Source organism: Protomyctophum bolini, assembly GCF_963924005.1.
Source record: "Protomyctophum bolini genome assembly, chromosome: 24".
Taxonomy (NCBI): domain Eukaryota; kingdom Metazoa; phylum Chordata; class Actinopteri; order Myctophiformes; family Myctophidae; genus Protomyctophum; species Protomyctophum bolini.
The window spans coordinates 5,254,897-5,282,747 of NC_137885.1; the positions used below are offsets into that span (position 1 = coordinate 5,254,897).

Sequence of the window (27,851 nt, forward strand, 5' to 3'; positions counted from 1 at the left end):
ATGACAAATGGAAATGGTCAAGTGAAATACAAATACCTCAACATTGAACTTAAGTACAGTACCTATATGTTAAGCCCTGCCTCTGTGTGTGCCTAAAGGCCCAGATCGGTGTTGTGGAAGATTACGTTATGTCGTCATCTGGCACAGGGGACGGCACTGCACGGGTATAAAACCTAACAACTGGACACTGGATGGAGAAGGTGGGAGGGGTTGTTAGACAGAGGAGGACAGTCATGAGGACTTCTTCAGACATACAACTGTTTTCATACTTTATGATGTTCTCTTCCTTCTCTCCTTTGTCTTCATCCTCTTCCTCTTCTTGTGAGTTCCAGGCACTGTTAAAACATGGAGGAATGTACAAGGCTGGAGATGTGCTTCTGGGTGGTTTGTTTCCATTCCACACCTCCTCTGTGTTCCCTGAGCTAACGTTCACACAGTCCAAGGAACAGAAGCCCTCCTGCAGTGGGTGAGTATCACAAAGACAACACCAACCTTGTTTTGATGTTTAGAAACATGATTAGTTGATGTGTATATTTCTACAAAGATATAGGCTGTCGGGTGGAAACCTTCTCAGAACATGTGTTTGGATGGATCTAGGTTAGTTATTATTTAGTCACAAGCATTTTAACTTAAATATTTTCTTTTTGTCACACTGTAGTATGAAAAAGTAAGTAACTAATTAAACAGAAAGTTTAAATATGGAGATACAAGGTTTCTGCCCGACAGCAATGATATTCAAGGCTACAGTGTAATTGTGTGTGTTAGTTTTTTCATTGGATTGTTCAGATTGGCACAGACCATGGCTTTTGCCATCACTGAGATCAACAGAGACCCCAGCCTGCTCCCCAATGTGACTCTGGGATACCGTATCTATGACACCTGTTTAACGCTTGGAGTTGCAGTCCCTGCAGCGTTGTCACTGATCAGTGGGAGAGAGGAGCAGTTTACACTGGATCAGAGCTGTGTTGGGTCTCCTCCAGTACTTGGAATTGTGGGTCCTAGTACGTCAAAAAGTTCTGTTACCCTCTCTAGAATATTAGGTGTATACAGAGTGCCCATGGTAAGTCTCCTATCCCCTTTCACCATAGCCTATTTTGATTACTTGGCTATTTGCAAATCTATAATATTATGATAAATATAAAATGTTGTCTTTTGGGAGTTTGAAAGACATAATCGTTTCTGTCGAGAAGAAACCTTGTGTCTCCATATTTCAACTTGTAATGCTTTTTAATGCCCTATTTCTTCATTATGCTAGTGTTAGACAAAAGTATCAAACACAGCCGATCAACAAGGTCACAGTGTGACATGTTCTAAGCTTGTAGGCTGCAATTTTTCTTTCTTGTTCTGTCTTTTCACCCCCTTTTTTGTTTTAAGTGAAAGTGGTAAGTAACTGCACTTAGCCTGTGTTTTACAGGTATGTTGGTTCATGGTACAGCATCAATCACCTCTGTACAATTAGAGCCTGTCCTTAAAGAAAAGGCAGGTAAACTAAACAGACCTACAGATGTGCCATTCCAACTCTTCACACTTTACTGATCTTTTCTTGAAGGTTTCTGAAAATGCATGTTTTCCCTGCAGGTTTAATTCACTGATTAGCCTAATGTTAATGCTACTGCTTTGCTACTGAAAAGAAGTGTCTAGCAGAGGAACAATATCTATTCATGATCATTTACGTATAACACATTGACAATGCCCCCTTACTGAACTGTTCTGTTTCTGACAATGCACTGACAATCTACTGAACTGTTCTGTTTCTGACAATGCACTGCATTCTACTGAATTGCCAATGGCAGGACATGTAAAGTTCTCAAACAGCACATCCAAATCTCTCTATCCAGCATCCTTTCCACAGTATTGGAAATAATCATGTTTGTACATCTTTACTGCAGATAACCAGTTCAGATAAGAAAATAAATCCGGCACAGTGCTATGCATTTTTGAAATTAAGGAAACGATTGCCAGCTACAGTATTTCCACTATCTTCTTATGCTAAATTGAAACTTCTTGAGCTTTTGACAGGATAAACCAAACTGTTTCAGAAGCTGGTTGTGGCATATCTAAGCATGATGAACCACCTTTTCCTTAAATTGTCCTGGAAGCAAGGCAAAATGAGATGGCAGTAAAATCTAATGATCTACCCATATTTCAGGATGTCTTCTATCACTTGAAATGATGAGTAAGCATCTATGACAAAGGGCCATGAAAATATGACCTTTTAAAGAAAAATGGTCATGTGGCTCAACTTGCCCCAGGTAATGGGTAAGTTGATCAAAGTCGAGGGGCAAGTCGAACCACATGATATTTTAATGTTAAAAGCTTAAACAGATAATGTATTCACTTATCAATAATTCACTTATCAATAATAATATAATAACAGTTTCCCCTTAATAGTCTTATTTATTTGTTTATTTATTATTTAAACACTATTAAGACAATTAAATAAAGTTTGTTATTCAGAACCTTATATTTGCAATATTGTTAATACAATTATTGCAAACTTCTGTTAAATGAGTATGTACATGCACATCAAAGGTCATTCAGTATAATTTGAGTAGCAAAGACTTAAAAAAATATATGAATAGTGATTCCCATTGGACTCAACTTACCCACGGACATTGGCTCATCTTAGCCACAATGACTAGAATAAGCTGCTTCAGAAATTTTAATTGCTAAATGATTCACATGGTTCTATCCATTGGCAAATCATCAACGTGTATGATATTACGTTTTATACCTAGGTACATTTTGCTTTGTATAGCAGTCATTTTACATTTTTACTTTGACCGACAAAAACTGTTTTTTTTTGTGTAAAATAATGTTTTCTACTTTCCCCATGTGCTTACCAACTTCACAGCCAGGTGTAAATTATGGATGCTTACTAGATTTAAGGTCACATGGCAACACAGGTTTCTAGTTTTCTAGATAAAGGGGGTGGTTCAACTTGGACACTGGCTCATCTTACCCCGTTCTCCCCTATACATGATGATCTATCTAGTGAATTAAGTGCAATACAGGCTGTCTTATAGGTAACTATCATGAATCACTTTATGTATACGCTTATGACCTGGTCATTCTGAATGCACACAGTGGAGGGTTAAAAGCAGCTATTGGAAGTGTGATCAAATTATGGCCATGATCATGATATATTTTTTCTTGACAGTTCTGGTCCTGTCAGTGCATTTCTTTTAACCCTAGAACACTACACGGGTGATTTTCACCCGGACGATTATATTTTAGCAATTTTCATATTGCTGATGTCTTTTAGTACCTTCATGATGCTCAGTGACATCCTAGAACAGTGGTAACCAACCTTTTCAAGCCCAAGAGCCCATTTTATTCCCAATTGTAAGCCAAGATCTACCACTAAAACGTGTTTTTCTGACAGGCTCAATGCATGTGCACACATCGACACAAAGACTAAAGCTTAAATTAGAATAAATACTTATAGTAAGTTATATTATCAATGTCAAATAATATTAAGACAAATTAGAAATAATTAGTATTAGAAATATTTTGTTTCTCATTTCAATGAATATTCACATTGGCAGATGTTCAAATGACATAGGCATAACATGACCATATATATTTGCACAGATATGGTGACATACTCTCAGGGTCAGCCCACCTTTAATGAGACTGCTGTGACTGCACTTTATCTGCAAGCGTTTTGAAATCTGGTTCATATTTAGTGATTGCCAGTCTGAGGGTGTCATTAAGATGTGAGTCAGTCATACGAGTTCTAAACTTGGATTTTATTATTTTCATTTGTGAAAAGGCCATTTCACATAAGTACGTGGAACCAAAGTAGGCATGCAGCTTCAGTGCACACGACACAATCAGGGGATACTTCTCTGCTCACAAGAGACCAAAATTCCTTCTCTTTAGCTCTGACCTGCAGGTGACAGTCACTTACTAATCCAATAATCTCCATTTAAATATCTGAAGTTAATGCAAACACATCCTGCATTTTATCGGACAGCAGTGCAATGACAGTAGGCTCAGTAAAGAGGAAAGGGTTTGATACAAAAGCAGCTACCGTCTCCAGTCAGTGCTGGTTGTTGTTTATTTGCATGGCTCAGAAAATGAGTAACAAACTAAAATGAGAACGTTATCGAGTTGTTGGAGGAGGAGGAGAATAATAATGTTATTAGGGATGCCAAACGACTCATATGTGGCCAATCGACGAATCGAAGCCTAAAATCGACTTTCGAATTTTTTCCTTTTTTTTCCTCATTTTTATATTTTTGTTGTTGCTGCGCAGCAGTTGAGGAGAACGCAACTACGGTATGCATTCCTTTAAGCAACACAACTTCTGCAGCTGCATCCATATGTTTAGAATTTGCATCAATGATCAAATCCCAATAATAAAAAATATTATAACAACGAAAACTGAAGGAGCAGCGGCGCTATCGGCTAGTAGTCCCAACTCAAGTGTCTGCAGCCTGTCACGAGCCCCGTAATGAACTGATACGGGAGGCACGTTGTTCCGTATTTTAATGTCGGGTCGGAGAATAAATACAGTATGAATGACGGCGGGATTTATTTGACAACTCTGTCCTGCTTTCTTCACGAGAAGAGAAGACAGAAGAGCGCTCACAGCTGCTAATATGGTAGCAGCCCTGTGGCTGTCAGTTCTCTTTACGGCAGTGTATGTGAATGAACCTGGGTCTGGGAAGCTCAGAGCTGCAGTTTGTTTCCCTGCCCACATTCCTGGTTAACATTCCTGGACTTTTTTATATTTGTATTCACTGGACCTTAGGAATGTCTTAGGAATGGGTGGACGAAAGGAGAAGTTCCCAACTTAATTTCTCTTTTTTAAAGGAATATTTAAAAACTAATATGCATGTTTTTCCCATGATATCTATTTTTGTTGTTTTTGTGAAAAGTCATGATGAAATATTGAAGAAGAGTAGCTCAAGTTGCCATGCATGTAGTGGGATAATTTTGGCTGGTTGAAGACCAAAATGAGGCTTCATTCACAAAATGTGAAGAGAACATATAATGAACAGATTATCACAGGTGATAAAGTAAGTGGTTAATACTAAGTTGTCATCAGGCCATACAACTTTTTACAATACAATAACTAAAATCTTGTTGAATACCTACAGTCCAGTTCTGTTGGTCTGTTCCTTCGCTGACATCTATAGGTACCTTTCAAAGATCTAGTACATTACAGAATAGATATTTTATATTTGTTTTTATTCTGTTTTTCCAGATAAGTTACTATGCTGGTTGTTCCTGTCTGAGCGACCGGACTCAGTTCCCATCCTTCTTCAGAACAATGCCAAGTTTTGTCTTCCAGGTGAACTTCTATAACAATAGATGTGTTGGTATCTAATAGTAACCTGACGCTGCCAGATGAGGGCGGTATTGGGGAAACATATTGCCCAACACAACACTCATCTGGGATCTCTGACGGAGTTGAGCTGAGTCCAATATCTGCTTCGTACCGAACCAATCAGCGTGAGCTAAGGGCGGGATATGTGCGAAACCGGATGTGAAGCTATACAGACACGTCAATATGATTGGTTGTGTTTGCACGCCCACACGGTGATAGACAGACGGCCCCATCCAATCATCTACCAAGTATCTTGAAAAAAAAGAACAGCCCCGTCATCGAATTGGCTCCCGAGATCCCAGATCCAAATAAGCTGTGAAACAAATTTGTGTAGCAAGCTTTTTGGATCTGGCAGCGTCAGGTTAATCTAATAGTTCATGTTTCACAAACTGGAATACTCGAACCCATGGGGTGGGCAACTTTGATGTAGGAGAGGGCCACTATATTTCTACACTCACTCCAGAGGGCCACTATAGTTCCACACTCACTCAAGAGGGCCACTATATTTCCACACTCACTCCAGAGGGCCACTATATTTCTACACTCACTCCAGAGGGCCACTATATTTCTACATTCACTCCAGAAGGCCACTATATATTTCTACACTCACTACAGAGGGCCACTATATTTTTACACTCACTCCAGAGGGCCACTACATTTCCACACTGACTCCAGAAATTTTTATTCAATTTCATATTGCATTTATTTATACTTATGTTAACTTAAAATAAACTTAACTGCATTGGACATAAAAAGACATTTTTTTAAATTTATAGTTTTTTATTGTTCATACCAGTAGCAGTTGGTCACAACATACAATATCTCGCCTATGGGAGAAAATAAAAATGAGGGGGTACAATTTTTTTTAGTTTTTTCCCTAGAGGACAACCTTCTACCTCCCACCCACCCCCCCACCCGACAATGACACAATTTAAATTGTATTTATGCTACTAATATTGACCATTATATATATAATTAAAGCGGCATGTTTGGAATTGTAACAGCTGAAATCAATAATATAACAGTATTCCAATATTAACCTGCAGGCCACATAAGTGAACACGGGGGCCGTATGTGACCCCTGGGCCGCCGTTTGCCCATGTTCTGTATGATCTAACCTAAATTAATTTCCGTCCATTCTTCTCAGGTGCGAGCTGTGCTCCAGATTATGAGGTGGTTCGAGTGGACCTGGGTAGGACTGTTGTTCAGTGATGATGATGCCGGCCGTGATGCCGCCCGATTGTTCCAGTCTGGCCTGGACCAGTCTGGTCTGGGTTGTGTGGCTTATTCAGAGGCTCTGCCCTTCCACAATGACCTGGATAAACTCCAGAGGATCGTCACTGTGATGAAGACGTCCACAGCTCGGGTGGTCATTATGTTTGGATATGGGGCCTATATGTATAATGTCTTGGATGAGGTTTGTGTTACGATACATCTGTGGAGGATGTTAATTTAGGGATTCGTAATTAGAAGAATCTAAAATGAGAATGTATTGATTTTTTTTCGAAACGTTGAACAGGTGGTTAAGCAGAATGTGACAGGTCTGCTATGGATCTTACCTGCCACTTCAGGTTGGTGGGGAGAAGCTAATCTCCAGTCTCCTCACTTCCTGCCATACCTCAGAGGCACCTTGGGTTTTGCCATCCGTCGTGGAGAGATACCAGGTTTGAAGGACGTCTTGTTAAAAATACGTCCTGACAATGACCAGGATGACATAGTAAATATTTTTGTTTAATTTGATTGTATATTTATTTAATTGTATGTTTTTAAATGTCTCAATGAATTGAATACACAGGACCACAATGGACACAAGCCCTTAGGACATTTTGTGTTATCCTTTTTGCACCATTGTATAATTGTACCACTGTATTATCTGCAAACTGTGAATGAAGTGAATAATCAATAAATTAAACAATTCATTGTATTTACCGGTTTACTTATGAATTAATTGTGTTCTTTCAGGTGAGGCAGTTTTGGGAACGCACATTTCAGTGTAAATTTTCACCCCTTCCACCAGAGTGGGTGGACGCTGGTGGAAGGGTGTGTACTGGACAAGAGGACCTGGGAATGGCAGAAACTACATTTTTGGATATGTCTGACCTCAGGGCAGAGTATATATACAAGGCTGTGTATGCTCTGGCCCACGCCCTCCATGACATGTTGCAGTGTGTGCCAGGAAGAGGGCCTTTCCCTGGGCACAGCTGTGCCAGTTTGCAGACAACTCAGCCATGGCAGGTGGGATATTAATTCAGTTAACCTGTAGGATTATTTTTATTTATTGATTATTTGCACATTTAAAAACACCACATTTGAAACAACAACATATTATTGGGTTGTGCAGGTGAGACTTAGAAAACAGTCTAGTTTATAACAGTTTATAAAGTTCATCTCACCATATCTAAAATAAATCATAACAATCAAAACAATCAAACATTCGTAATATAACAATGGATAGATGCACAGTATAAATGAAAAAAATACATATTAGTATAAAATAATGTATGTGTAGTGTGTAGGTGTCACGGTGTGAATCAAGAGAGCTAGGACCCAAACGCAGGACAAAGGCAGAGATGCAGAGCAGTCGAAATTGCAGGCGGTTTATGCACCAAAATCTATACACGAGGAGAACACAAGGAGTAACAACACTGGGAGTCAAAGTACTGGGAGTTCACTAGGAGCATAACACTAGTGACGTACAACAATGATCTGACAAAGAACTGAAAAAACAGGGGAGTATAAATACACAGGGAAAACAGGGCACAGGTGAACATTAAGTTCTAATAATCAACACTGGGATAGGTTGGAGAACTAACAGGACAAGGAGGAAACCAAGAGACAAAACGTAGTACAAAATAAGAATACACAAGTTCAAAGGAAACTCCAACTGGAACTAAGACACAAGGAAAACAATATAACAAAATCATAGGAAAATAGTAAGCTAATTCAAGCACTAACTAAATACAGAACGTGTCACGGAACGTGCTGCAGGCCTTGAGAGGCGACGCCTCTCAAGTATAGGGGGCAGGTGGTAATTACTGATTCTGTTCTTCTGAATGTGGTATTTTAAATAGTCTTCCTGACTCCTAATGCTCAACAAATGTCGGTGACATTATGAATATGGTTTTGTTGAAAGGCAATGCATAATGTAAAGGGTAGAGCACATGTTTTAGTAATGAGGCTAGTGGCGGAAGATAGCAACTCAGCAACAGGAACACCCCTTGCACAATGCTTAAATCCCCAAATAGTGTGTAGCGTGACTTGGGCACATAATAGGACCATTAAGTATGTTTTTAACATCTCTTGCTCTTCATGATGCTGCTCATCACCATTTCTAGCTTCTCTATTACCTGGAAAAGGTCAACTTCACCACATCTGGTGGTGATCGTGTATACTTTGATGAGAATGGTGATGCTTTACCAATCTTCGATATATTTAACTGGGCGTGGTTCCCTGATGGAAGCACAAATATTCACAACGTAGGTGTGGTCAAGATGACAGCCTCCGGAGATGAAGAACTCACCCTCGATGAAGACAGAATCTTCTGGAACTTTCAATCCGCAAAAGTAATTTCAGCTTTCTAAAATGTTTAATTGAGCTCATGATGTGAATGAAATTTATATTTAAACTGATTCTTTTAACTTTCCTCTGCAGCCTCCTCGGTCGGTGTGCAGTGAGAGCTGTTCTCCTGGAACCCGTGTGGCCAGAAGGAAAGGAGAACCTGTCTGCTGCTACGACTGCATTGCTTGTTCTGAGGGAGAGTTCAGCAATGAGACAGGTGGGGTTACATAATGTAGCTACAGTTTATGTACAGAAGGTTGATACGTGTCTGTCCCTTTAATCTTGTCCTATTTGTTAGACTCTACAGAGTGCACCGTGTGTCCAGAGGACTTCTGGTCCAGTCCCCAGAGTGACCACTGTGTCCCTAAGAGCATTGAGTTCCTGTCCTACCATGAGGCCCTGGGGATCTCCTTAACAACCATCTCATTGCTAGGAACATTTGCCTGTGCTATTGTCCTGGGGATCTTTGTTTATCATAAAGAGACGCCCATGGTCCGCGCCAACAACTCAGAACTCAGCTTCCAACTATTGCTTTCACTCAAACTATGTTTCTTGTGCTCACTCTTGTTCATTGGTCGTCCCAGACTCTGGACTTGTCAGCTGAGGCATGCAATATTTGGGAACAGCTTTGTGCTGTGTGTCTCCTGCATCCTGGTAAAGACTATGGTGGTGCTGGCTGTGTTCAAGGCCTCCAAGCCTGGTGGTGCAGACATCATTAAGTGGTTTGGTCCTATGCAGCAGAGAGGAACAGTTCTGATTCTTACTTCAATCCAGGCAATAATTTGTACAGTCTGGCTTGTGTCTGCCTCACCAACTCCTCATAAAAACACACAATACTATTCTGAAAAGATAGTCTATGAGTGCAATGTTGGATCAACAGTTGGTTTTGCGGTGTTACTAGGTTATATTGGCGTATTAGCACTCCTCAGTTTCCTCCTAGCATTCATGGTAAGGAATCTTCCAGACAACTTCAATGAAGCTAAGTTAATTACTTTCAGCATGTTGATCTTCTGTGCCGTGTGGATAGCCTTCATACCAGCATATATCAGCGCCCCAGGCAAATATGCCGATGTAGTGGAGGTGTTTGCTATTTTAGCATCTAGTTTGGGCATTTTGGTTGCTCTGTTTGGACCAAAGTGTTATATAATCATTTTGAAACCTGAGAGAAACACTAAGAAGTCCATCATGGGTCGAGGTGCCGCCACGTAGAAGCAGACATTTTTAACCAATTAACTGCTTGTGACGGAACGTCATAAAACATGCGTAAACTAAGAACGTAACAGTGGAATATCTATATAATGAACCTATACATATAAACTATACACTGTTAGCCCAGATTTTGTATCATGTAGTATCAATGTAACTAAAAAAAGTACAATGTAAATACACTATTTACGTTTTATTGCATAACTAATAAAACTACAGTATATTCAGCAACTTAGTACTTGTAATGTGATGGGTAAAGAAGTATTAGTTCAAATATTTTAACATGTTTTGGTATACTTTTAAAATAACTTAACATTCATAAGTTGAAGACTGCAATGTATTGTGGGAAGAAGGAGAAAGGAGGAAGGAAAGCACTAAAGCAGAAGAACGCCATTATCAGCACAGTCACTCATTGGTCAGAGAACTTTGACAAGTTGGCCAACTTTTATTTTGGTTTAAGAGATATCTGTTCGGCATCGTTGAGGCACTTGTGGCCCAGCGCTGGTGCATGTTATTATCTCGGGAAGCAGTCAAACCACGGTCCATGTTGTGCGTCTGTTAAGCACATGTTGACGTGCATGCGGTGTGGGTGGTGACGTTCAGAGAACAAGAGAAGTTACCCTTTCTTTTTGTTACTTTTAATTTGTTCGTGGAGCTTTCTATTTTCACGGAGGTGCTTTGGGCATAATTGTGTGGGGACTGGGGAGTAGGGACTTTCATCCCGATAAACATTTTGTGCTGCTGTCTGTTCTCAATGCGCTCAGCGCTGTGCCTCCATGCCCAAAAGAACAGTGTGTGGCTGCGTGCGTATAGTGAGAGAGAGAGAGCGAGGGTGAGAGAGAGAGAGAGAGGTCCAGTCCCCGGCGGCACGACACATGCACATGTGACGTTATAATTTTAACACCATAGATTTCACTGTGTAGCCTATAGTTTATGAATTGAACACATTGGTCCCTGCTGCGTTTCCTTGCTGCGCTTGACACACACACACACACACACACACACACACACACACACACACACACACACACACCGCACACACACAGAGCACCTTTCAGTTCAAACACATTTCAAGAAACATTCAATTGATAATTGATAAAATGTATATTAATGAAATGCTTGTTTCTTTATTTAGAAACAATCCTTATCTTATATGTTTAAAAATCAAAATGATCAGTTCATGTACAGTGTAACATCAGCCTGACAAAGATTTCAATGGTTCGAAGTTAACTATGGAATTGTGCGTTTTTTGTCTGTCCGTGTACTCAACATCCCCATACATGGGGAAATCCCCCATATATTCGGCCCAGGTCTCGTGACATCACTATGACGTCATCAGGTATGATAGTAAATCAGGGTCATATAGTAAATGCGAAATGCTGTCGCAAATAAGCCCATCTATGGAGATCCCTGATGTCATCAATATTAATATATGGATATATGTCAGAACCTGTTCTGACATTCAATATGTTGATCCTTGCCCATCCGTTCTTCCTCTTCGATGTCTCCCTTTTGACTGATACCTGTCCATTTAAACTCTAGAAGGGCCTGGCCAAAATTAATTAGTGCAGCTGGCGAAAACTAGAGTTCTCAACAGGTCCGGAAATGAAGTCCCGGCCCTTTAAACTGGGCCCCCCCTCATCAAACCCTGTACACTCACGACACTGCCCCCGCTGCCACCATGCTGCCACCCATAGATCTCCATATATGGAGCTGACCTGTTCTGACATTCCATATGTTGATCTGACCTCATCAAACCCTGTACCCTGTACACACCTGTACGCCCTCAGGCGTCTTACTGGTACTGTATAGGCCTATTAACACACCTGTACACCCTCAGGTGTCGTACTGGTACTGTATAGGCCTATTAACAATTTACAATGTGAAGTTACCATTTCAGTGTTCTGTTCTGTTCTGTCCGTTCTGTTCTCAATACAAATCAATGCAGGGCTTTATTGGCAGCATGAGAAAACATTGCAGTCAAAAGGCAACCGAATGAAGTGCGGTACCGCCACCTAGTGGCTATCTTCTTTTTGAGTGGTTGCCACTCTAACTTTATATAGTCACTTAGACAAGCCTAAAACATACAGTATAATGTCCGTGTCCTTTTTATGGACTTCTCCTCTGCTTTAAATACAGTCCAACCCCATCTTCTCCTAAAACGCCTGTGTGACCTGAACGTCAGTAGTAGGCTAATGTCATTCTGTGGATTAGATAGTTTCTGAGAGAGAGACCCCAACGGGTCTGTATTAATAGCACTCTGTCTGACTGCCTTGTCCTTTTCTACTCAGACTGAGTAGGAAAAAATCACACCCGTGTGAAGTGAGGGGCGCTCTTATCATCGTACGTCATCATAAATAAATCTGAATGAAGTTATCTTTAATTACATTATTATAAGTAATACTATTAGAGTTGTACTATTACTCGAACGAAAATAAAAGCTTGGGGGGGGGGGGGGGGGAGATGCAATGCAAATGAAAGACATATACTGTGTATCCCTATTCCCTGACATAATTTTATAGCTAAACGGACAGAATTCTATTTTATTTGAATGATGAAACCCAGCTGCCATTAATAGTTGGAAATGGAAATGGAAATTGCGGAAATTGCGGAAATTGTAATTGCGGAAATTGCGGAAATGGTGGAAATGGAAATTGCAAAAATTGCGGAAATGGAAATTGCGGAAATTGCGGAAATTGCGGAAATGGTAATTGCGGAAATGGAAATTGCGGAAATTGCGGAAATGGAAATTGAGGAAATTGCGGAAATGGTAATTGCGGAAATTGCGGAAATTGCTCTTCACTTATAGCTATCTATTTTCAGGTAGATTGTTTTATTTTACTCAGTCAGCCATAACACTACTCATTTTTTTTCATGAAAAAGGTCATAGCTGGGTAATCTATTTTCAGGCAAATTGTGTTTATTGTATTTTATTTTACTCAGCCATAACAATTTATTTTCTGTTAACCAACTTGCTGGCTGGCAGGCAGGCAGACAGCTACTCATAGACAGGCAGACAGACAGACAGCTACTCATGGAGAATTGGACAGGCAGGCAGTCAGACAGCTACTCATAGACAGGCAGACAGACAGCTACTCATGGAGAATTGGACAGGCAGGCAGACAGCTACTCATGGACAATTGGACAGGCAGGAAGGCAGACAGCTACTCATAGACAGACAGACAGCTACTCATGGACAATTGGACAGGCAGGAAGGCAGACAGCTACTCATAGACAGACAGACAGCTACTCATAGACAATTGGGCAGGCAGGCAGACAGCTACTCATAGACAGACAGACAGCTACTCATGGACAATTGGACAGGCAGGAAGGCAGACAGCTACTCATAGACAGGCAGACAGACAGCTACTCATGGACAATTAGGCAGGCAGGCAGACAGCTAATCATGGACAATTAGGCAGGCAGGCAGACAGCTACTCAGACAGGCAGACAGACAGCTACTCATGGACAATTGGACAGGCAGGCAGGCAGACAGACAGCTACTCATAGACAGGCAGGCAGACAGCTACTCATAGACAGGCAGACAGTAAGACAGCTACTAATTGACAGACAGACAAATAACTACTCATGGACAGACAGACAGACAGACAGGCAGGCAGGCAGGCAGGCAGGCAAAGAGCTACTCATGTTATGTTATTATGTTATTATAACAGCTACTCATGTTATGTGCAATAATTTGTGCAGTTATGGAAACAGCTCTTTGTGTTTATGCAAGAAAATGTAACACATTTATTTATTTACATATTGTGTGCATGCACATTGTACTTTGATACATTTTGCGAAAATAAAGCAATTGAAAGAGAGAAGTATCATTAATGTCGTAATTTTATCTACTGGCCCCTGGCCCCTTGCCATTTTTGTAATGTGGCCCACAGGTAAATCTATTTGAGTATCCCTGCCTTAGTCACTTCAACAAGAATGGTGGTCCCTTATTGGCTGGTGGACAACACAGACATACAAACCCAGTGCAAGTAATAATAATAATCTCATATTTATATATAGCTGTTTTCGTACTCAAAGGCGCTTTACATGGGGTGGAGGAGATAAACAACTTTATTGGGGGGGAAAAACATTAAGGAAAATGCTACGACTAAGGAATAAAATAAAATAAAACAGTGGAGTGATGAGAAAGGGGGGCGTGGAGTTATAGCTGGGGAAAACCGTATTGAAGGGGTGGGTTTTGAGAGAGTGGTTTTGAATATTTGGAGGGTGGGGGGCTTCTCTGAGAGTGTTGGCGAGTACATTCCGCAGGGTTGGGGAGTGCATTCCGCAGGGCTGGGGGCCAGCAAAAAGCAAAGCTCCTATCGTTCCCTGGTACAGTACTTCGTCCTGGGGACCTCAAGGAGGCTGGCGCCACTAGACCTGAGAGGGCGGGAGGGGACATGACGTTTGAGGAAGTCAAAAGGTAGGGGGGGGGGGGCATATTGTTCAGTGCCTTGTAGGTGTGGAAATAAAGGATACATTTAGAACGAAGAAAAGAGGTTATTAAAATGGACACCTTGATTGGTTTGTGAGCAAAACCAGCTCCGAGTTATGAAGGACAGTAGTTGCAGCACATGACCCACGTGTTACAGGGACGCTACACTAGTGATGATTTCAGAAGGTGGAGGGGGTGAGCAGCAGCGAATGCTGATGGCTACAGTTGGGTGGTGGTGAAAGACAGAAATCTCTCGCTCTCTTTCGAAGGTTCATACACACACTTTGGTAGCGGCCCATCTGTGGCAGTGTGAGTGTTGGGTGTAAGGCTGGTGAAGACGGCGCTCCCCATGCCCTAGTGGTGGGCGAAGGCTGTTCTCTGTCCATCGTATTGTTGTGGGAAATATGAAGACTCAAAGTCAAATCTATATAGTATATGGTTCCATGCTAATCTGTCTGGTCGTGTCTGTGAGCAACGACACCTTGGCCTGAAAGCCTGTCTCAATCCACTCAAGTTGTATGTAAAAGGCTGTCACACCTATTGTTTGTTAGGAGACCCTGCTGGGCCTGAATAGGTATCACTAGGTAGTTCCTGTCTCAGGAGGAGGGGTAATAGCCAAGACAGTCATTGTATTGGGGTATAAGAAAGGACCTAGAGGGAAGCTCGGGAGACTGGTGGGAGCAAGACCACGAGAGAGAGATGGAACTGAGAGATGTTGTTTGCTTGTTGCTGTTCTTCTGAATAAACTTCTAAGATATACATTCACCCGGATGGACATTATATTGATTTCCATAACAGTATCTCTTCCCGATCCATTGTAGCTGGAAGCTCGTCATCCACGTAAAGTGCAGCTGCCCAGGTCTAGTATGTCATTTGACCTTGTTTAATTCTGGAAAGAGTTCTTGAATGACGATGTCCAACAGCACATAAGTCAGCTGATGAAAAAAATATATAGGGTTATAATGAGGATGAAAAGCCATCTAAGAAGACATTGTTAAATTGTATTGCTGTATCTGTGGATCTACCAGTATATTTCAAAACTCAACAAAATATAGTTTGTTTGCTGTGTGTGTGTGTGTGTGTGTGTGTGTGTGTTCGTGTGTGTGTGTGTGTGTGTGTGTGTGTGTGTGCGTGCGTGCGTGCGTGCGTGCGTGCGTGCGTGTGTATCAGGGTACCTGTTTGTTAAGAACTGGCTGTTGTAGTCAGAGCAAGCGTACTCCTTCATACTTGGCTTCTTCTCCGATACACTTTTCTAGGAGATCTGAGGAAAAACAAATTAAGTGATTAAGTATACCATATTATCTTACACAATAGAGCGTTGCAGTCCCTCCCCCTTTCAGAACGACGAGTGGCCCAGGAAATGAAAAGCAATGCATATCTCCCATAGGACTTTCTTTAAGTGTTTATTTAAAGACGGTTACGCCGCGGACAAAGCCAACTCGGATCGTGACAAATCATGACAATGAACACAATGTTTTGGGCCGATCAAATCATTAGAAGAAGAAAATAAAGGCAGGAGACAACACTATTTGTTTTGTTTTTCTTCTTATAAATTATTTGATCGGCCCAAAACATTGTGTTTCAATGTCATGATTTGTCACGATCCGAGTTGGCTTTGTCCGCGGCGTAACAGTCTTTAAATAAATACTATGGGAGAAATGCATTGCATTTCATTTCCTGCAACGCTCTATTACATGTATTATATTACAAAACAATATCACTTACACAGCAGCTTTATTAATGTTCAATTGAAACTGGCAATGTAAGTTATATCTACTAGCCCTTACCCGTTGTGAGATATTTGCACCCCTCTTGTGGCCGTGGGGGGGTACTGCGCCCGGAGCGTTTTTAATTCACTAATAAATCTTGCATCCTTTGGTATTCTTCTCCTGATAAACTACACGGTTTGCACACATCTCACCATGCACAACGGCGACAGGTAGCCTGTCCACACATGGACCGCTACTTTGCATTCATATTCATGTCATATTGACAGTACAGTACCCATTTTTGCATTTTTTAATCCACTAATAAATGCATTATAAATCATTAATGTGTCAAATTGGAAAAAGGGCTCCATTAAGACCTCCATATAAGGGACTGATCGTTATTTATCAAAGGTTGGTATGGTGCAAAAAAGGGGGGGGTCATTAAACTATTTTTTGAGCCTGAGGGGGGGATATGTTTATTTTTATTTTGGCTTGGGGGAGGTTGTACAACTTTATTTTGCTGAATTTTGTATTTAAAAAATGTTTTGATTATTTTGTTTTTCATAGTGTTTCACTCATATATATCTATATAAAGTTTACCCTGTGTGGCGAGTGTACTTGGTATCTTCCATGTGTGCGCAACTGCGCATGCAAATAGAACAGATCTACAAGCTAACAACGTGTTGCTTGGTGACACGTTGTTAGCTTGTAGATCTGATTCTGTTCTACCAGCAAAGGTCCCTCCCCCGGCCGCTGATGTAGTTTACGTCTGACGTGTACCCACTTCAAAACAGCGCGGGACAGATTGATTCTGCGTTCATAACATTTCCAGTAGAAAAAGCGAAAAATGTTTCAAGCTATGAACCGCGATGTTTGAATTGTGGGCCAGCAGCAGCAGGCCGCTGTAAAGAGCGAGTGTTGTCGGTCAGAGAGGAGGAAGGCGAGGAGCAGGCTGACAGCACAGCTGCTATGGTTGCGGTGGTGGTGTGATGTGTCTCGGTGAAACCCAGCGCCGCATCAGCGCAGCATGATAATAACAACAATACTGTAATAATAATGTTGGGGCTGAGGTCGTGGATGATGTTACGATATAAACTTCTCACAAGTTACTGTTTGTGACTGAAATTGATTGTGAACGAACATAGAAAGTAGCAAAACATCACAGGAACACCTTGAGGCCTTTATGTTGATGGGCATGGAACATTTTGATGGAAGAGACTCTACCGTCTTTGGACAACGCATCGTCAACATGGTGGCATGCAGGCGAGACAGATTCTCATTCAGAATACGGTAGGGCTGGTCTAAAAGCATGCAGCTATCATATCATGTGCATCTTTGCGCACTCGCATTGCAATGGTGGATTGTTGGTGTGTGCGTCACAGTAGCCAGGGCTGCCATGTCTCACCCTTTGAGTGTGACAGTCACATTTAACCCTTTACCACGCACCACGCCAGTGACGCCACACATGCCATTTGATTTCACACGCATTATAAATAAATAAAATCTCCGCGGCTCCGCCGCGTAATAACGCGCGCTCATGTGTGCGTCCTCACAAACGGAAAAATAGCCGATCTGCATGCAGCGCTGATATATGCAGTAGGAGGGTCAACAGTGGACCAAATCCTCAGCAGGGTCCCTGACTGTGTGACGCATGGAAATGAGCCACAAGTTTAGTAGCCTACTTGTGTTTTGTCCGCGGTGCCATGTACTTTTGTCTGCGTATGTGGTTGTAATAGATTAAAGAAAGAGTTATACTATTTGGTGGTGCCTGGCTGGCTAAATGAGCCGAGCAGGCAGTTGAACGTTGGTGTTGCGCAAATTGTGCTTTTCTCTGTGGAGTATGACGCTGTAGTATAACTAGTATTATGGTATGCGACTGTGTGACATATTTATTTAGCATTCATTCATTTTCATCATCCTGGGCTTGGGCACAGAGGCGAGGGGTGCCCACTGCCTTGGCAGCTTGGTTAGAATGACTTTACGCACGAGGCTAACCTTAAAAATAGCCAATCTAAGCTCATACATTTGCGTCGCGTCATCAGCGTGTTGTTGTGAGCTTGTAGGTCTGCGTATGCTATTTTCGAAGCTGCCAGATTCATATTTAAATCTTTAGTTGGAAGAATGCAATGGCATATCATCAGTGTTGAGTGTTGACCATAATGTAATGACGGATATGGAACCAAATGAACCCCAGACGGCCGCCGCCTAATAAACGATCAGCGTTTACTTTATGCTGCTATACTGTTGTCTGTTGGTGTGAATATAAAATAAATATGGTCTATGGTGTTGGGGGGGGGGGAGGTCATATATATTCTTCCAGTCCCTGAGGGGGGGTCCCTAAAAAATATTTGGAGGCTGGGGGGGGGATGAGGTAAAATAAAAAAATGAAATCACATCTGCACCACCCCCCCCTGGTGGATAAATAACGATCAGTCCCTAATTATGGTCCATGCCTGTGTGAAAAGTGGGAGTGATTGGGCCAGCCAATGTTGAGATAAAGCGCTGTCAGGGACATTCAGACAGACAGACAGACATTCAGACATTCGCTGAATTTTAGTATGATGATGAAGTATGATTTGAGTCCAAACGCACCCCAAGTTTAGCGGGACAGAGTGTTTTATGAGGTTTGTTTAAAAAATGTCACATGTCTATAGTACAGGCATTCATGACATCCTAGAAATATTAGAACTATAAAAAAAAAACAACAACTGAATGAATACCTGGAATATAACTTAGCATCTCCTCAAATGTCCTTTTCGCCCTCTTTTGTATGTCCGCAGTTGACCTTGGTTGACTGTTTTCTCTGAACACAGCATCTGGTTGAGCAAAGAATACATGAGAAGAGATCAAAGTAGCTCCGGCATTTGGACTACAAAGACTCAGCAGCCACACTGCATTCCGCAGGGCGAGCAAAGAATAAAACATATTTTGTATACATTTTGAACTTGATGAATGGGACAGTCAGCGTAATGAGTACTTTTACTTTTGGCACTTTAAGTACATTTTGACACCAGTACTTCAGTACTTTTACCCAAGTAGAATTTGATTAACAGACTTTTACTTGAAATGAAGTACGTATTTCTATATTGCACCATTTTTTCCACCACTGCAGATATCTAAAAAGAAATTTAATTGAAATTTTTATATCCCACGATTTTTGTAACCCAGTTTTCTTTTCACCCAGTGCCAATTATCTAATGTAATCCTGGGCGCTACACTTCCTCTGCCAACCTGGGGGGACAGCGGACTGACCTCATGCCTCCTTCTATGCATGAGGAGTCCAAGCTGCTTCTTTTCACCTGACAGAGGGGAATTTCCCCGGCCGGACGTAGCGCGTGGAAGGGACACGTTATTCCGACCAGTTCCTTTCCCCTCCATCAGGCGCCCCGGCTGGCCAGGGGGGAGGTAGTTTTAGAGACCAGGATTACGGCATGTTTTTGTGAGGGTATCTACCCTTGGGGACACGGGGAGAACATGCAAACTCCACACAGATTTGTACTTAAGTAAATCTTGTGGTTACCGCAACGGCACCTCGAAGACACGCTGGGCAAGACCTAAGCTGTAGAGGCTATCATTTGTTTTGGGCGGAAGTTGCAGGATTTTGGCGGAAACTACCGCTCAAAGAAATGACGTTGATGCTTTACAAATCAGTTTACATTCTCTGTGAATGAAACAAGTGTTTTGCGATTGGTCGAAATAATGTCGTATCCGGGGGGGAAATTAATTTGTCGGATGTTCCGGACAGACACTTCCGCTGATAGCGTCTCTTGACTCTCTGCGTTAGGTTGTGACCAGGCTTTTCTCTTCACAGATGAGCCTACAATGTGACGTAATTTGAGGTTCGGGGGGGCGGGGGCGGGTACCGCCCTACAGTCGTCTCTTCGGCGCTACTGAAAATGTCTGACGAGCCAAAATCATTTCGGCACTACAGCGCCGAAACAGCTGGTAAAATAGGAGTATGAATCGGCCCTAACCCTAACCTCGTAGGAGGGTGATGAGCGACACCAGGCGGTACTCCTGGGCCACTCGGTCCAGTTTGGCCTGGAGGCAGTAGTCCGTGTAGGCCTCAAGCGTGTTCTTGAACAGGATCCTCCCGCCCATTAGCAGGTGGTGCAGCCAATCAGGGATGTGGAACACCACGCGGCCTGCGATGGAAATTGAACAACAGACGGATCAGAAAGACACAATCGACCTTTTGCAGACCGAGGCCGTCTTGCCGTCAGAGTTTGAAGGCGCTCGCTTTTCAGCAAAGCAACGTCCTGCCGCCTCCTGCGTTATGTGCAAATTCAAAACGGGTGGTAGGCTATAGGCATGGGCCGTTGAGTGATATCCAACGAGCACTCCCAAACTCTGACGCGTAGAAAAATAATCACCTGCGAGGAAAGAAAGTAGCTCTAACGCTTTGCAGATAGAAAGAGGGTAATTCAAGCTTTCCGTATACAGCTGCAGTGTTGGCGAGTTCAGATAGGACTGTTCTGTTTGGATGAACGGGCTAATGGGAACTAAGTTGCATCTAGTCACCACCCTGCCATTAACTTATATGGCAAGATGGCCGCGGTGTGCATGTGGTCAGTGAGAGAGAAGCAGTCTGTTGAACATGGGTGGTAGTCAGACTGTGATCAAAGGACTATTTGCCATATCTGGGGCATTATGAAACCAGTGGCGTTTCCAGGAATTACATTTCGGGCAGGCAAGATGTGTTGTCGTCGTCCGTCTACACGTACATATACAGTGTCTAGTGTGTGATTTAAAATAAATTGAAAATGAAATTCATTTTTTGTTTTACTTCCCATTATATGAAGAATTAAGACATATATTATTTTGTAAAATGACAACCATCTGTGCTGACTTTTTCTGGTTGGAGGACTATGAAAAACTGGAATTTTGTTTTAGGAAAGGTATTTTTGCTTTGGCAGAATTTTTATGCAGGGCGTGGGAAATAAGGCAGAATGTTTTGTTTGTGTAAAAAAAAAAAAAAAAGAAAGAAAAATTGAATGTTTATTTTGTTTTTATTATATTTTTTAATAAAAAAATTGTTTGAGAAAGCTGATGGTCCAAAGTTGTACTTGATATTTTACAGTTGGCAACCATGCGCCTAATTATTCGCTTCTCTTGTCTATCGATATATGCAGATTCAAACAAAGACCCCACTTACCGATATGCATTAAGGAGTCATAAACGCCCTCAACCGTGATCATTTCCATGAAGCAGTTCTGATTGTGTCTCTTCTCGGCAATCTCTGACAAGTTGCCATTGTTTTTGAAGAGCTCATTGAACAGCTGATCAGAGGGAAAACAACTCTGTAAAAAAAGGCCCAATTTCTACTCCATCATGCGATTAACAGAGTGCTGTGATGTTTGTACTTTTTCCTTTTTGTTTCATGCGTCTATGAGTTAACAAACATTACTCTAATAGACCCCCAGGTGTGGTTATAATATTAAAATATGTCTTCCCTGTGTATTTTTGGTTTCTGTCAACACCAACCAGGCAAACCAGTTAGTGAACTAAGTGGGTGTGGCCACATAAAAACATAATGTAAACACTTTCTGTACACTTTTTTGAAGAAAAAAAAACCTTTCTCCTAGTATAATCGTAGTACCTGACGATCATGTTTGAGTGGGGGAAAAAAATCACAGCACTCCATCTTTAACATATTAAACAATGATCTGATGATTACTAACCCTTTTGTCAATTCCTGAGGTGGGGCTCAGGATGGTGAGTTCAGGACTGTTCGGTTTGGGTTTGGGAGATTTGCAGGAATTGCGGAAGGACTTAATAAAAGGCTCCAGATGCTGTCCTTTCTAGGAGGGGGGGGGGGGGGGGGGGGGGGGAACAGAGCAGAGTATCAGTCTATGTTATACGATTTGAGTTCTATTTTCTATACAAAATGCTATGCTCAAGGGTGTGGATAGTCGTCAGAGGCAACCACCTGGTTCTCTATCGTGTTCGAGACTGGCTCTCCACTACATATTATTCAATATGTACGGGAACTGACCCGACGGGGCAGTGTACATGGATATCTCTTTAAGACACATCCTCTATGGTGGCCCTGCGCAGATGCCAATCAGCGGGCTATTTAAGCCCCATCTGTGCAGAGCCACTTCGATCTTTTGATTTCCACGAGAGCAGACGTTACGTAGGCTATCTCAGCAGTTTGGAAACGCATCCATAAAGACTATATTAGAACAGCTGCGTGGCACAGTCCACTTACCTAGGTAAGAAGAGAGCCGGTCGTCGCGACTCCTCTCAGGGCGCCGCGTAGCTCCATCAAAAAAAAAAAAAAACAGCAACAGCAACAAGCTGCAGGCCTAATCCGCTAGACAGTGGAGGAAGCCTCAGCTTGTCCGTGCGTCCGCTCCCTGGCGAAACCCGACCACGTTGGGGGAAACCTTGAGACGGCGTTCGGTCCGTGCGTCCGTTCCCTAGCGAAACCCGACCACGTTGGGGGAAACTAGGAGACGGCGTTCGGTGTGGCCAAAGCCAAGTGCGAAGCCGACCACGTTGGCGGAGCCTTGGTTCCCTGGCTGCAGAAGCGGTGAGACCTCCGGGTCTATCATCGCGGCTGTACACCGCGGCGGCGATCGGCGGGGTAGAACCCAGAGGAGCTGACCCAGTCGGCGTACTCTGAGGCCATCTACGGCCGTTGTTCGTTGCACCGCGGCCCGGTCAGACCACACGGCAGAGGGTAAACAATAACAAACTTCCAACTTCCGCGTCGACGTCATCACGGCGGCGGGGGGGAGGGGTTCTAGTGCAAATACAACACTGCACCCACTCTCGTCGTACAGTCTGCCCGGCCGTCTATATAAGTGGGTTTATACACACAACACACTCTTATATATATATATAGATAGTATACTTGTGATACTTATCTATATACCTATCCAGGTACTAAATAAATAGTTGTACATTCATATTATATGTCTATATATATACGTATAGATTGTATATGTATAGATTAAATATATGAAGTTATAATACATGTCTATATACTTAAATAATAATTAAATAAGTATATGGACATATATGTGTATATGAATATACGTATATGTAGATTATAACACACAGCTATATATATTTAGGTACATAGGGGAAACAGATAAACATGGCCAGTCCAGTGCACACCTGTTCGGTGTGTGCGGTGAAAATGCCCATGGAGGACGGCCATGACAGGTGCATGCTGTGCTTGGGTCTGGACCATGCGCACACGGCCAGTTTGGACCCGGCATTTTGCATGAACTGTTTCATCCTGCCGGCTAGAGTGAGGGAGGCCAGGGCTCGATCATTCTCTCTGGTACCGGCAGAGGCTATTTTAGCCCAGCAGCCTCGGGCCAAGCGGCTAAAGACTGCCGTTGGCAACCAGCGGCAGAGGCAACCGCCGTCAGCCTCAGCTTCGTCAGCCCCACCAGCTCCGCTAGATCTGACGACCCCGGGGCGTCCTGCAGCCACAGTGGTGGCTCCTCCGGCTCTACGGCGTCTTATAACCCTGCGGCGCCCTACGGCCACAATATCGGCCCCACCGGCTCCACAGCACCCTGCTGCCATTGTAGGCCAGGAGGAGGTGCATCTGGAGGCTGGGTCGGAGGAGGAGGATGTTGATGTTCTGGGGGATGACCCCGATGATCTCGGGGAAGAAGACCTCCCCCCCTGGCAGCAGGAGGGGGAGGAGGCACAGGCGGACGAGGAGCAGGAACAAGAGCAGTACCCCTCCCCCCTTCTTGAGCTTATAGCTCGGGCCGCACAGGCCTTGGGGGTGGAGCTGCCCTCAGGGCGGACACAGAGAACCTCCCGGTTCGACGAGGAAGTGGGGGACCAGCCCCTATCGGTGCCGTTACTTCCAGATGTGGAGGACCTAGTGCTCCAGCAGTTCCAAAAGCCGACGGAGGCCCATCGCTGGTCAGGCCTAGTTAAGCGACTGGGGAATGTGCAAGGCCGGGAGAGGATCGGCTGTGGCCCACCACCGGCCTTGGATCAGGCCCTGGGGGCGTTGATCGCCCCTGCCACTTCAGTTCTGGGGAAGCCAGCCGGTGCCACAAAGGACACCAAGGCCATGCTGACCAAAGTGCACGGAGCCTTGTCAGTTCAGGGTCAACTGGCCAACACAACAGCGATCCTAGCCCTGTACCAACGCGGTCTGGCCAGACAGCTGGACGGCGGAAGCCCCGACCTCGCGGCTGAGCTGCAGCAGGTGTCGGCGCTTGTGGCCAAATTAATGAAGGAGCAAGCGGTGGCATCAGGCAGGGCGCTTGCCTCGCTCTGCGTGGCAAGGCGCCACCTCTGGCTGTCACAGTCGAAGCTGGAAGCGGCTGACAGGAAATGTCTGACGGAGCTACCCGTGGTACCATCGGCCATGTTCGGGCCAAGTGCCATGACTTTGCTCCAGCAGGCCCAGGAGGCCCGCAAGTGTGCTAGGGAGGTGTCGGGGGCTATCCAGGAGGGCCGCAGCCAGCGTGGCACGACCCCACGGGCAGAGCCACCCCGACCGACTTATGACGCTCCAGGGGACCTAAGGGGCCAGTTGGACTCCTTCCGGCGCGGCAGGTCCGGCCGAGGCCAGAGGCGTGCACGGGGGCGGGGCAGAGGGCCCCGGGCGCCCCATGCTCGCTCCTGACGGTGGGGGGGGCTCAGCCCCCTCTCGCCGCCCCCTGGAACAGACATTGTTCCGGGGGACAATTGGGGCGGACCCCTGGGTGTATTCCACCATGACCCAGGGGTATCGGCAGGCCACTCAGCAGGCACAGAGAGACCTGCAGGCCATAGTATTGGCTCATCCCTTTCCCCAGGGACTCAAGCTCTGGGCCTGGCCCCTGAGAGGGCCGAGTTCCTAGCCATGGGGTTGCCTCCATCGGTGGTTGGGACTCTGCAGGAAGCCCGGGCTCCATCTACAAGGAGGGTGTACGCATACCGCTGGGAAAATTTCCAAGTATGGTGCACTGCGAGGCAGGTGGACCCCCTCTCTTGTGGGGCTTGCGACATCCTCTCGTTTCTCCAGGAAAGGTTGGAGGCAGGCAAGTCTCCCACGACTTTGAGAGGCATGGTGGCGGCCATAAAGGCGAACCGGGTTGGGCCCCGTAAACTGGCAGACGGTTGTTGCAACCTGATTAATCAGTTCCTTAAAGGCGCCACAAGGTCTCATCCCTCGCACGGTAGGCCGACAGCCCCCCCTTGGGATCTGGAGGTGGTACTGACGGCCTTGCGGCACGGGCCGTTCGAGCCCCTGGAAACGGTGGAGCTGGAATGGCTCTCCCGCAAGACCGCATTTTTGCTGGCAATGGCATCCGCAAAAAGAATAGGTGAGCTACATGCCCTGTCAGTGCATGAGGAGTGCTGCCACTTCTTGCCCGAGGAGGCGGGGGTGATATTGCGACCGAACCCTGCGTTCCACCCTAAGGTTTGGTCTGGGTCTCGAGCCAGTCAGTCCCTTGAGTTGCGCCCGCTCAACCCCTCACAAGGAGAAGGGGGAACGGGCGGGCAGGCTCTGTTATGCCCCCTCAGGGCCCTGAGGACGTACCATCAGCGGACGCAGGACCTCAGGACAACGGACCAGCTGTTCGTCTGTTATAGACAGAACTGCCTCGGGAAGCCGGTCTCGAAGGCTAGGCTTTCTAACTGGGTAGTGGAAACCATCCGGGAGGCATATAGACAGGCAGGCAAGCCAGCCCCGTCAGGGGTGCGGGCACACTCGACTCGGGGCCTCGCGGCCTCATGGGCTCTGTGGCGAGGCGCGACCTTGTCCGAGATTTGCACAGCAGCATCTTGGTCGACGCCCTCCACATTCACAAGGTTCTACTGTGTGAACGTGGCAGCCAGCACCCAGTTCACAGAGCGTGTACTGGGCTCCAGGCAGTAGCTTTGGACTGGCCTTAGCGTCTATGAGTTGTTGACTGGCCTCACTATCTGTCAGGGCCAGCTGGGCCTAGGGGCGGCTCGCACCTAGGTCACGAGTTTTGTTGACTGGCCGCAGCGTCTGGCTGGGCCAGCTGGGCCTAGGTGGCGGCTCGCACCTAGGCCACGAGTTGTTGACTGGCCTCAGTGTCTGGGGGCCAGCTGGGCCTAGGTTGCGTCTTGCACCTAGGCCACGAGTTTGTTGACTGGCCTCAGGGTCTGGGGGCCAGCTGGGCCTAGGTGGCGGCTCGCACCTAGGCCACGAGTTTGTTGACTGGCCTCAGTGTCTGGGGGCCAGCTGGGCCTAGGTTGCGTCTTGCACCTAGGCCACGAGTTTTATTGACTGGCCACAGCGTCTGGCTGGGCCAGCTGGGCCTAGGTTGCGTCTTGCACCTAGGCCACGAGCATCATATTCTTATCCAAGGGTTTTGGAGCACATTGGTGAGCTGGCGCCAGGGATGGCTACGGCCTGGGCACTCACCACTTATAGGCTCTGATTGAATTCAGGGTAAACTGCTTCGGGCTGCCGCGGGGGCAGCTGGTCTGCTTATTTCCTCGCGGTGTGTCTTAGAGAGTTCCCGTACATATTGAATAATATGTAGTGGAGAGCCAGTCTCGAACACGATAGAGAACGGAGGGTTACACTCTCTGTAACCCAGGTTCTCTGAGTGGAGAGACTGGCTCTCCACAAAAGAGCCGCTCCGAAATTCGTGTCAATCAAGTTAATCGAAGTGGCTCTGCACAGATGGGGCTTAAATAGCCCGCTGATTGGCATCTGCGCAGGGCCACCATAGAGGATGTGTCTTAAAGAGATATCCATGTACACTGCCCCGTCGGGTCAGTTCCCGTACATATTGAATAATATGTAGTGGAGAGCCAGTCTCTCCACTCAGAGAACCTGGGTTACAGAGAGTGTAACCCTCCGTTATACAGTATAGCCTGTAGCTAGTCTCGCGTTGCCAGACGGTTGTCTCCCACAATTTTCAAACGCTTCCATCATACACTTACAGTCTGGAGAACTATCATGAGTCGTGCAAATGTATCCCAATATAAATATAAATCATCTATAAGAATATATAGCTTGCTGCTTAGCAGAAATGGAAATAAAATAAAATGTAAAGATATTTTAAAATATATTTTCGTGAACGGAAATGGTAGCTTCGTCACTCGGAATCCGGGAGGTGTATAGTTCCAGACTCTTATATAGCATTTGGAGATTGTGGAATTGTGCACGTTAGGGACTGTTAGTAGCACGGTGACATGCAGGAATGGGTTTGATGTGATTAAAGCTATTGTAATGAATAAAACATTATTTTAACCAATCTGTGTGGTAGAGTATAATACAATGTAACCAGCACATCAGCGGTTGGACACGAGCAGCACATACTCACACTCATTAACCCATTCTGAACGGGAACCCATTTTAGTGTTAGCATCATGTTATGCTTTAGCTATTGAAAAAAAGCAGATCTACAAGCTCATAGCGCGCCACCGAGTGGCACGCTACGAGCTTGTAGGTCTGCTATTTTTGAAAAATCGAAGAACGACTAACCCATTCTGACCTGAGATCAGATTAAAAAAATGTCAATCAGACCAGTGTGTGTCCAGTGGAAACCTCGTATGAATCTGATCTCAGGTCAGAATGGGTTAAGAATGCTTTACTCACCTCTATTATCAGTTTGCTGGGCACAGCCTTAAAGATTTTCCCTGTGAAACA

The 27,851-nt window shown here is 44.6% G+C and overlaps 1 protein-coding gene and 1 pseudogene across 2 annotated transcripts in view; one reads left to right on the forward strand and one right to left on the reverse strand.

Annotated features, from left to right (window-relative positions):
- Positions 1 to 353: 353 nt before the first annotated feature.
- LOC308311698 (extracellular calcium-sensing receptor-like) lies at positions 354 to 10,105 on the forward strand (the record flags this gene model as incomplete). Its single annotated transcript, XM_080758486.1, has 6 exons — positions 354 to 466; positions 787 to 850; positions 6,486 to 6,680; positions 8,674 to 8,901; positions 8,990 to 9,113; positions 9,195 to 10,105. The coding sequence occupies 6 exons, from the start codon at positions 354 to 356 to the stop codon at positions 10,103 to 10,105; spliced, it is 1,635 nt and encodes a 544-aa protein (XP_080614612.1).
- Positions 10,106 to 15,353: 5,248 nt separating this feature from the next.
- The window catches only part of LOC308311578 (sorting nexin-14-like), a 31,040-nt pseudogene continuing 18,542 nt past the window's right edge, over positions 15,354 to 27,851 (reverse strand). Inside the window, exons 22-28 of the transcript XR_013966268.1 lie at positions 27,801 to 27,841; positions 21,931 to 22,050; positions 21,405 to 21,528; positions 20,230 to 20,394; positions 18,970 to 19,065; positions 15,716 to 15,801; positions 15,354 to 15,475 (exon numbers count right to left, since the gene is read on the reverse strand). The product of XR_013966268.1 is annotated as a sorting nexin-14-like (transcript). The remainder of the gene's footprint in view (positions 15,476 to 15,715; positions 15,802 to 18,969; positions 19,066 to 20,229; positions 20,395 to 21,404; positions 21,529 to 21,930; positions 22,051 to 27,800; positions 27,842 to 27,851) is intronic.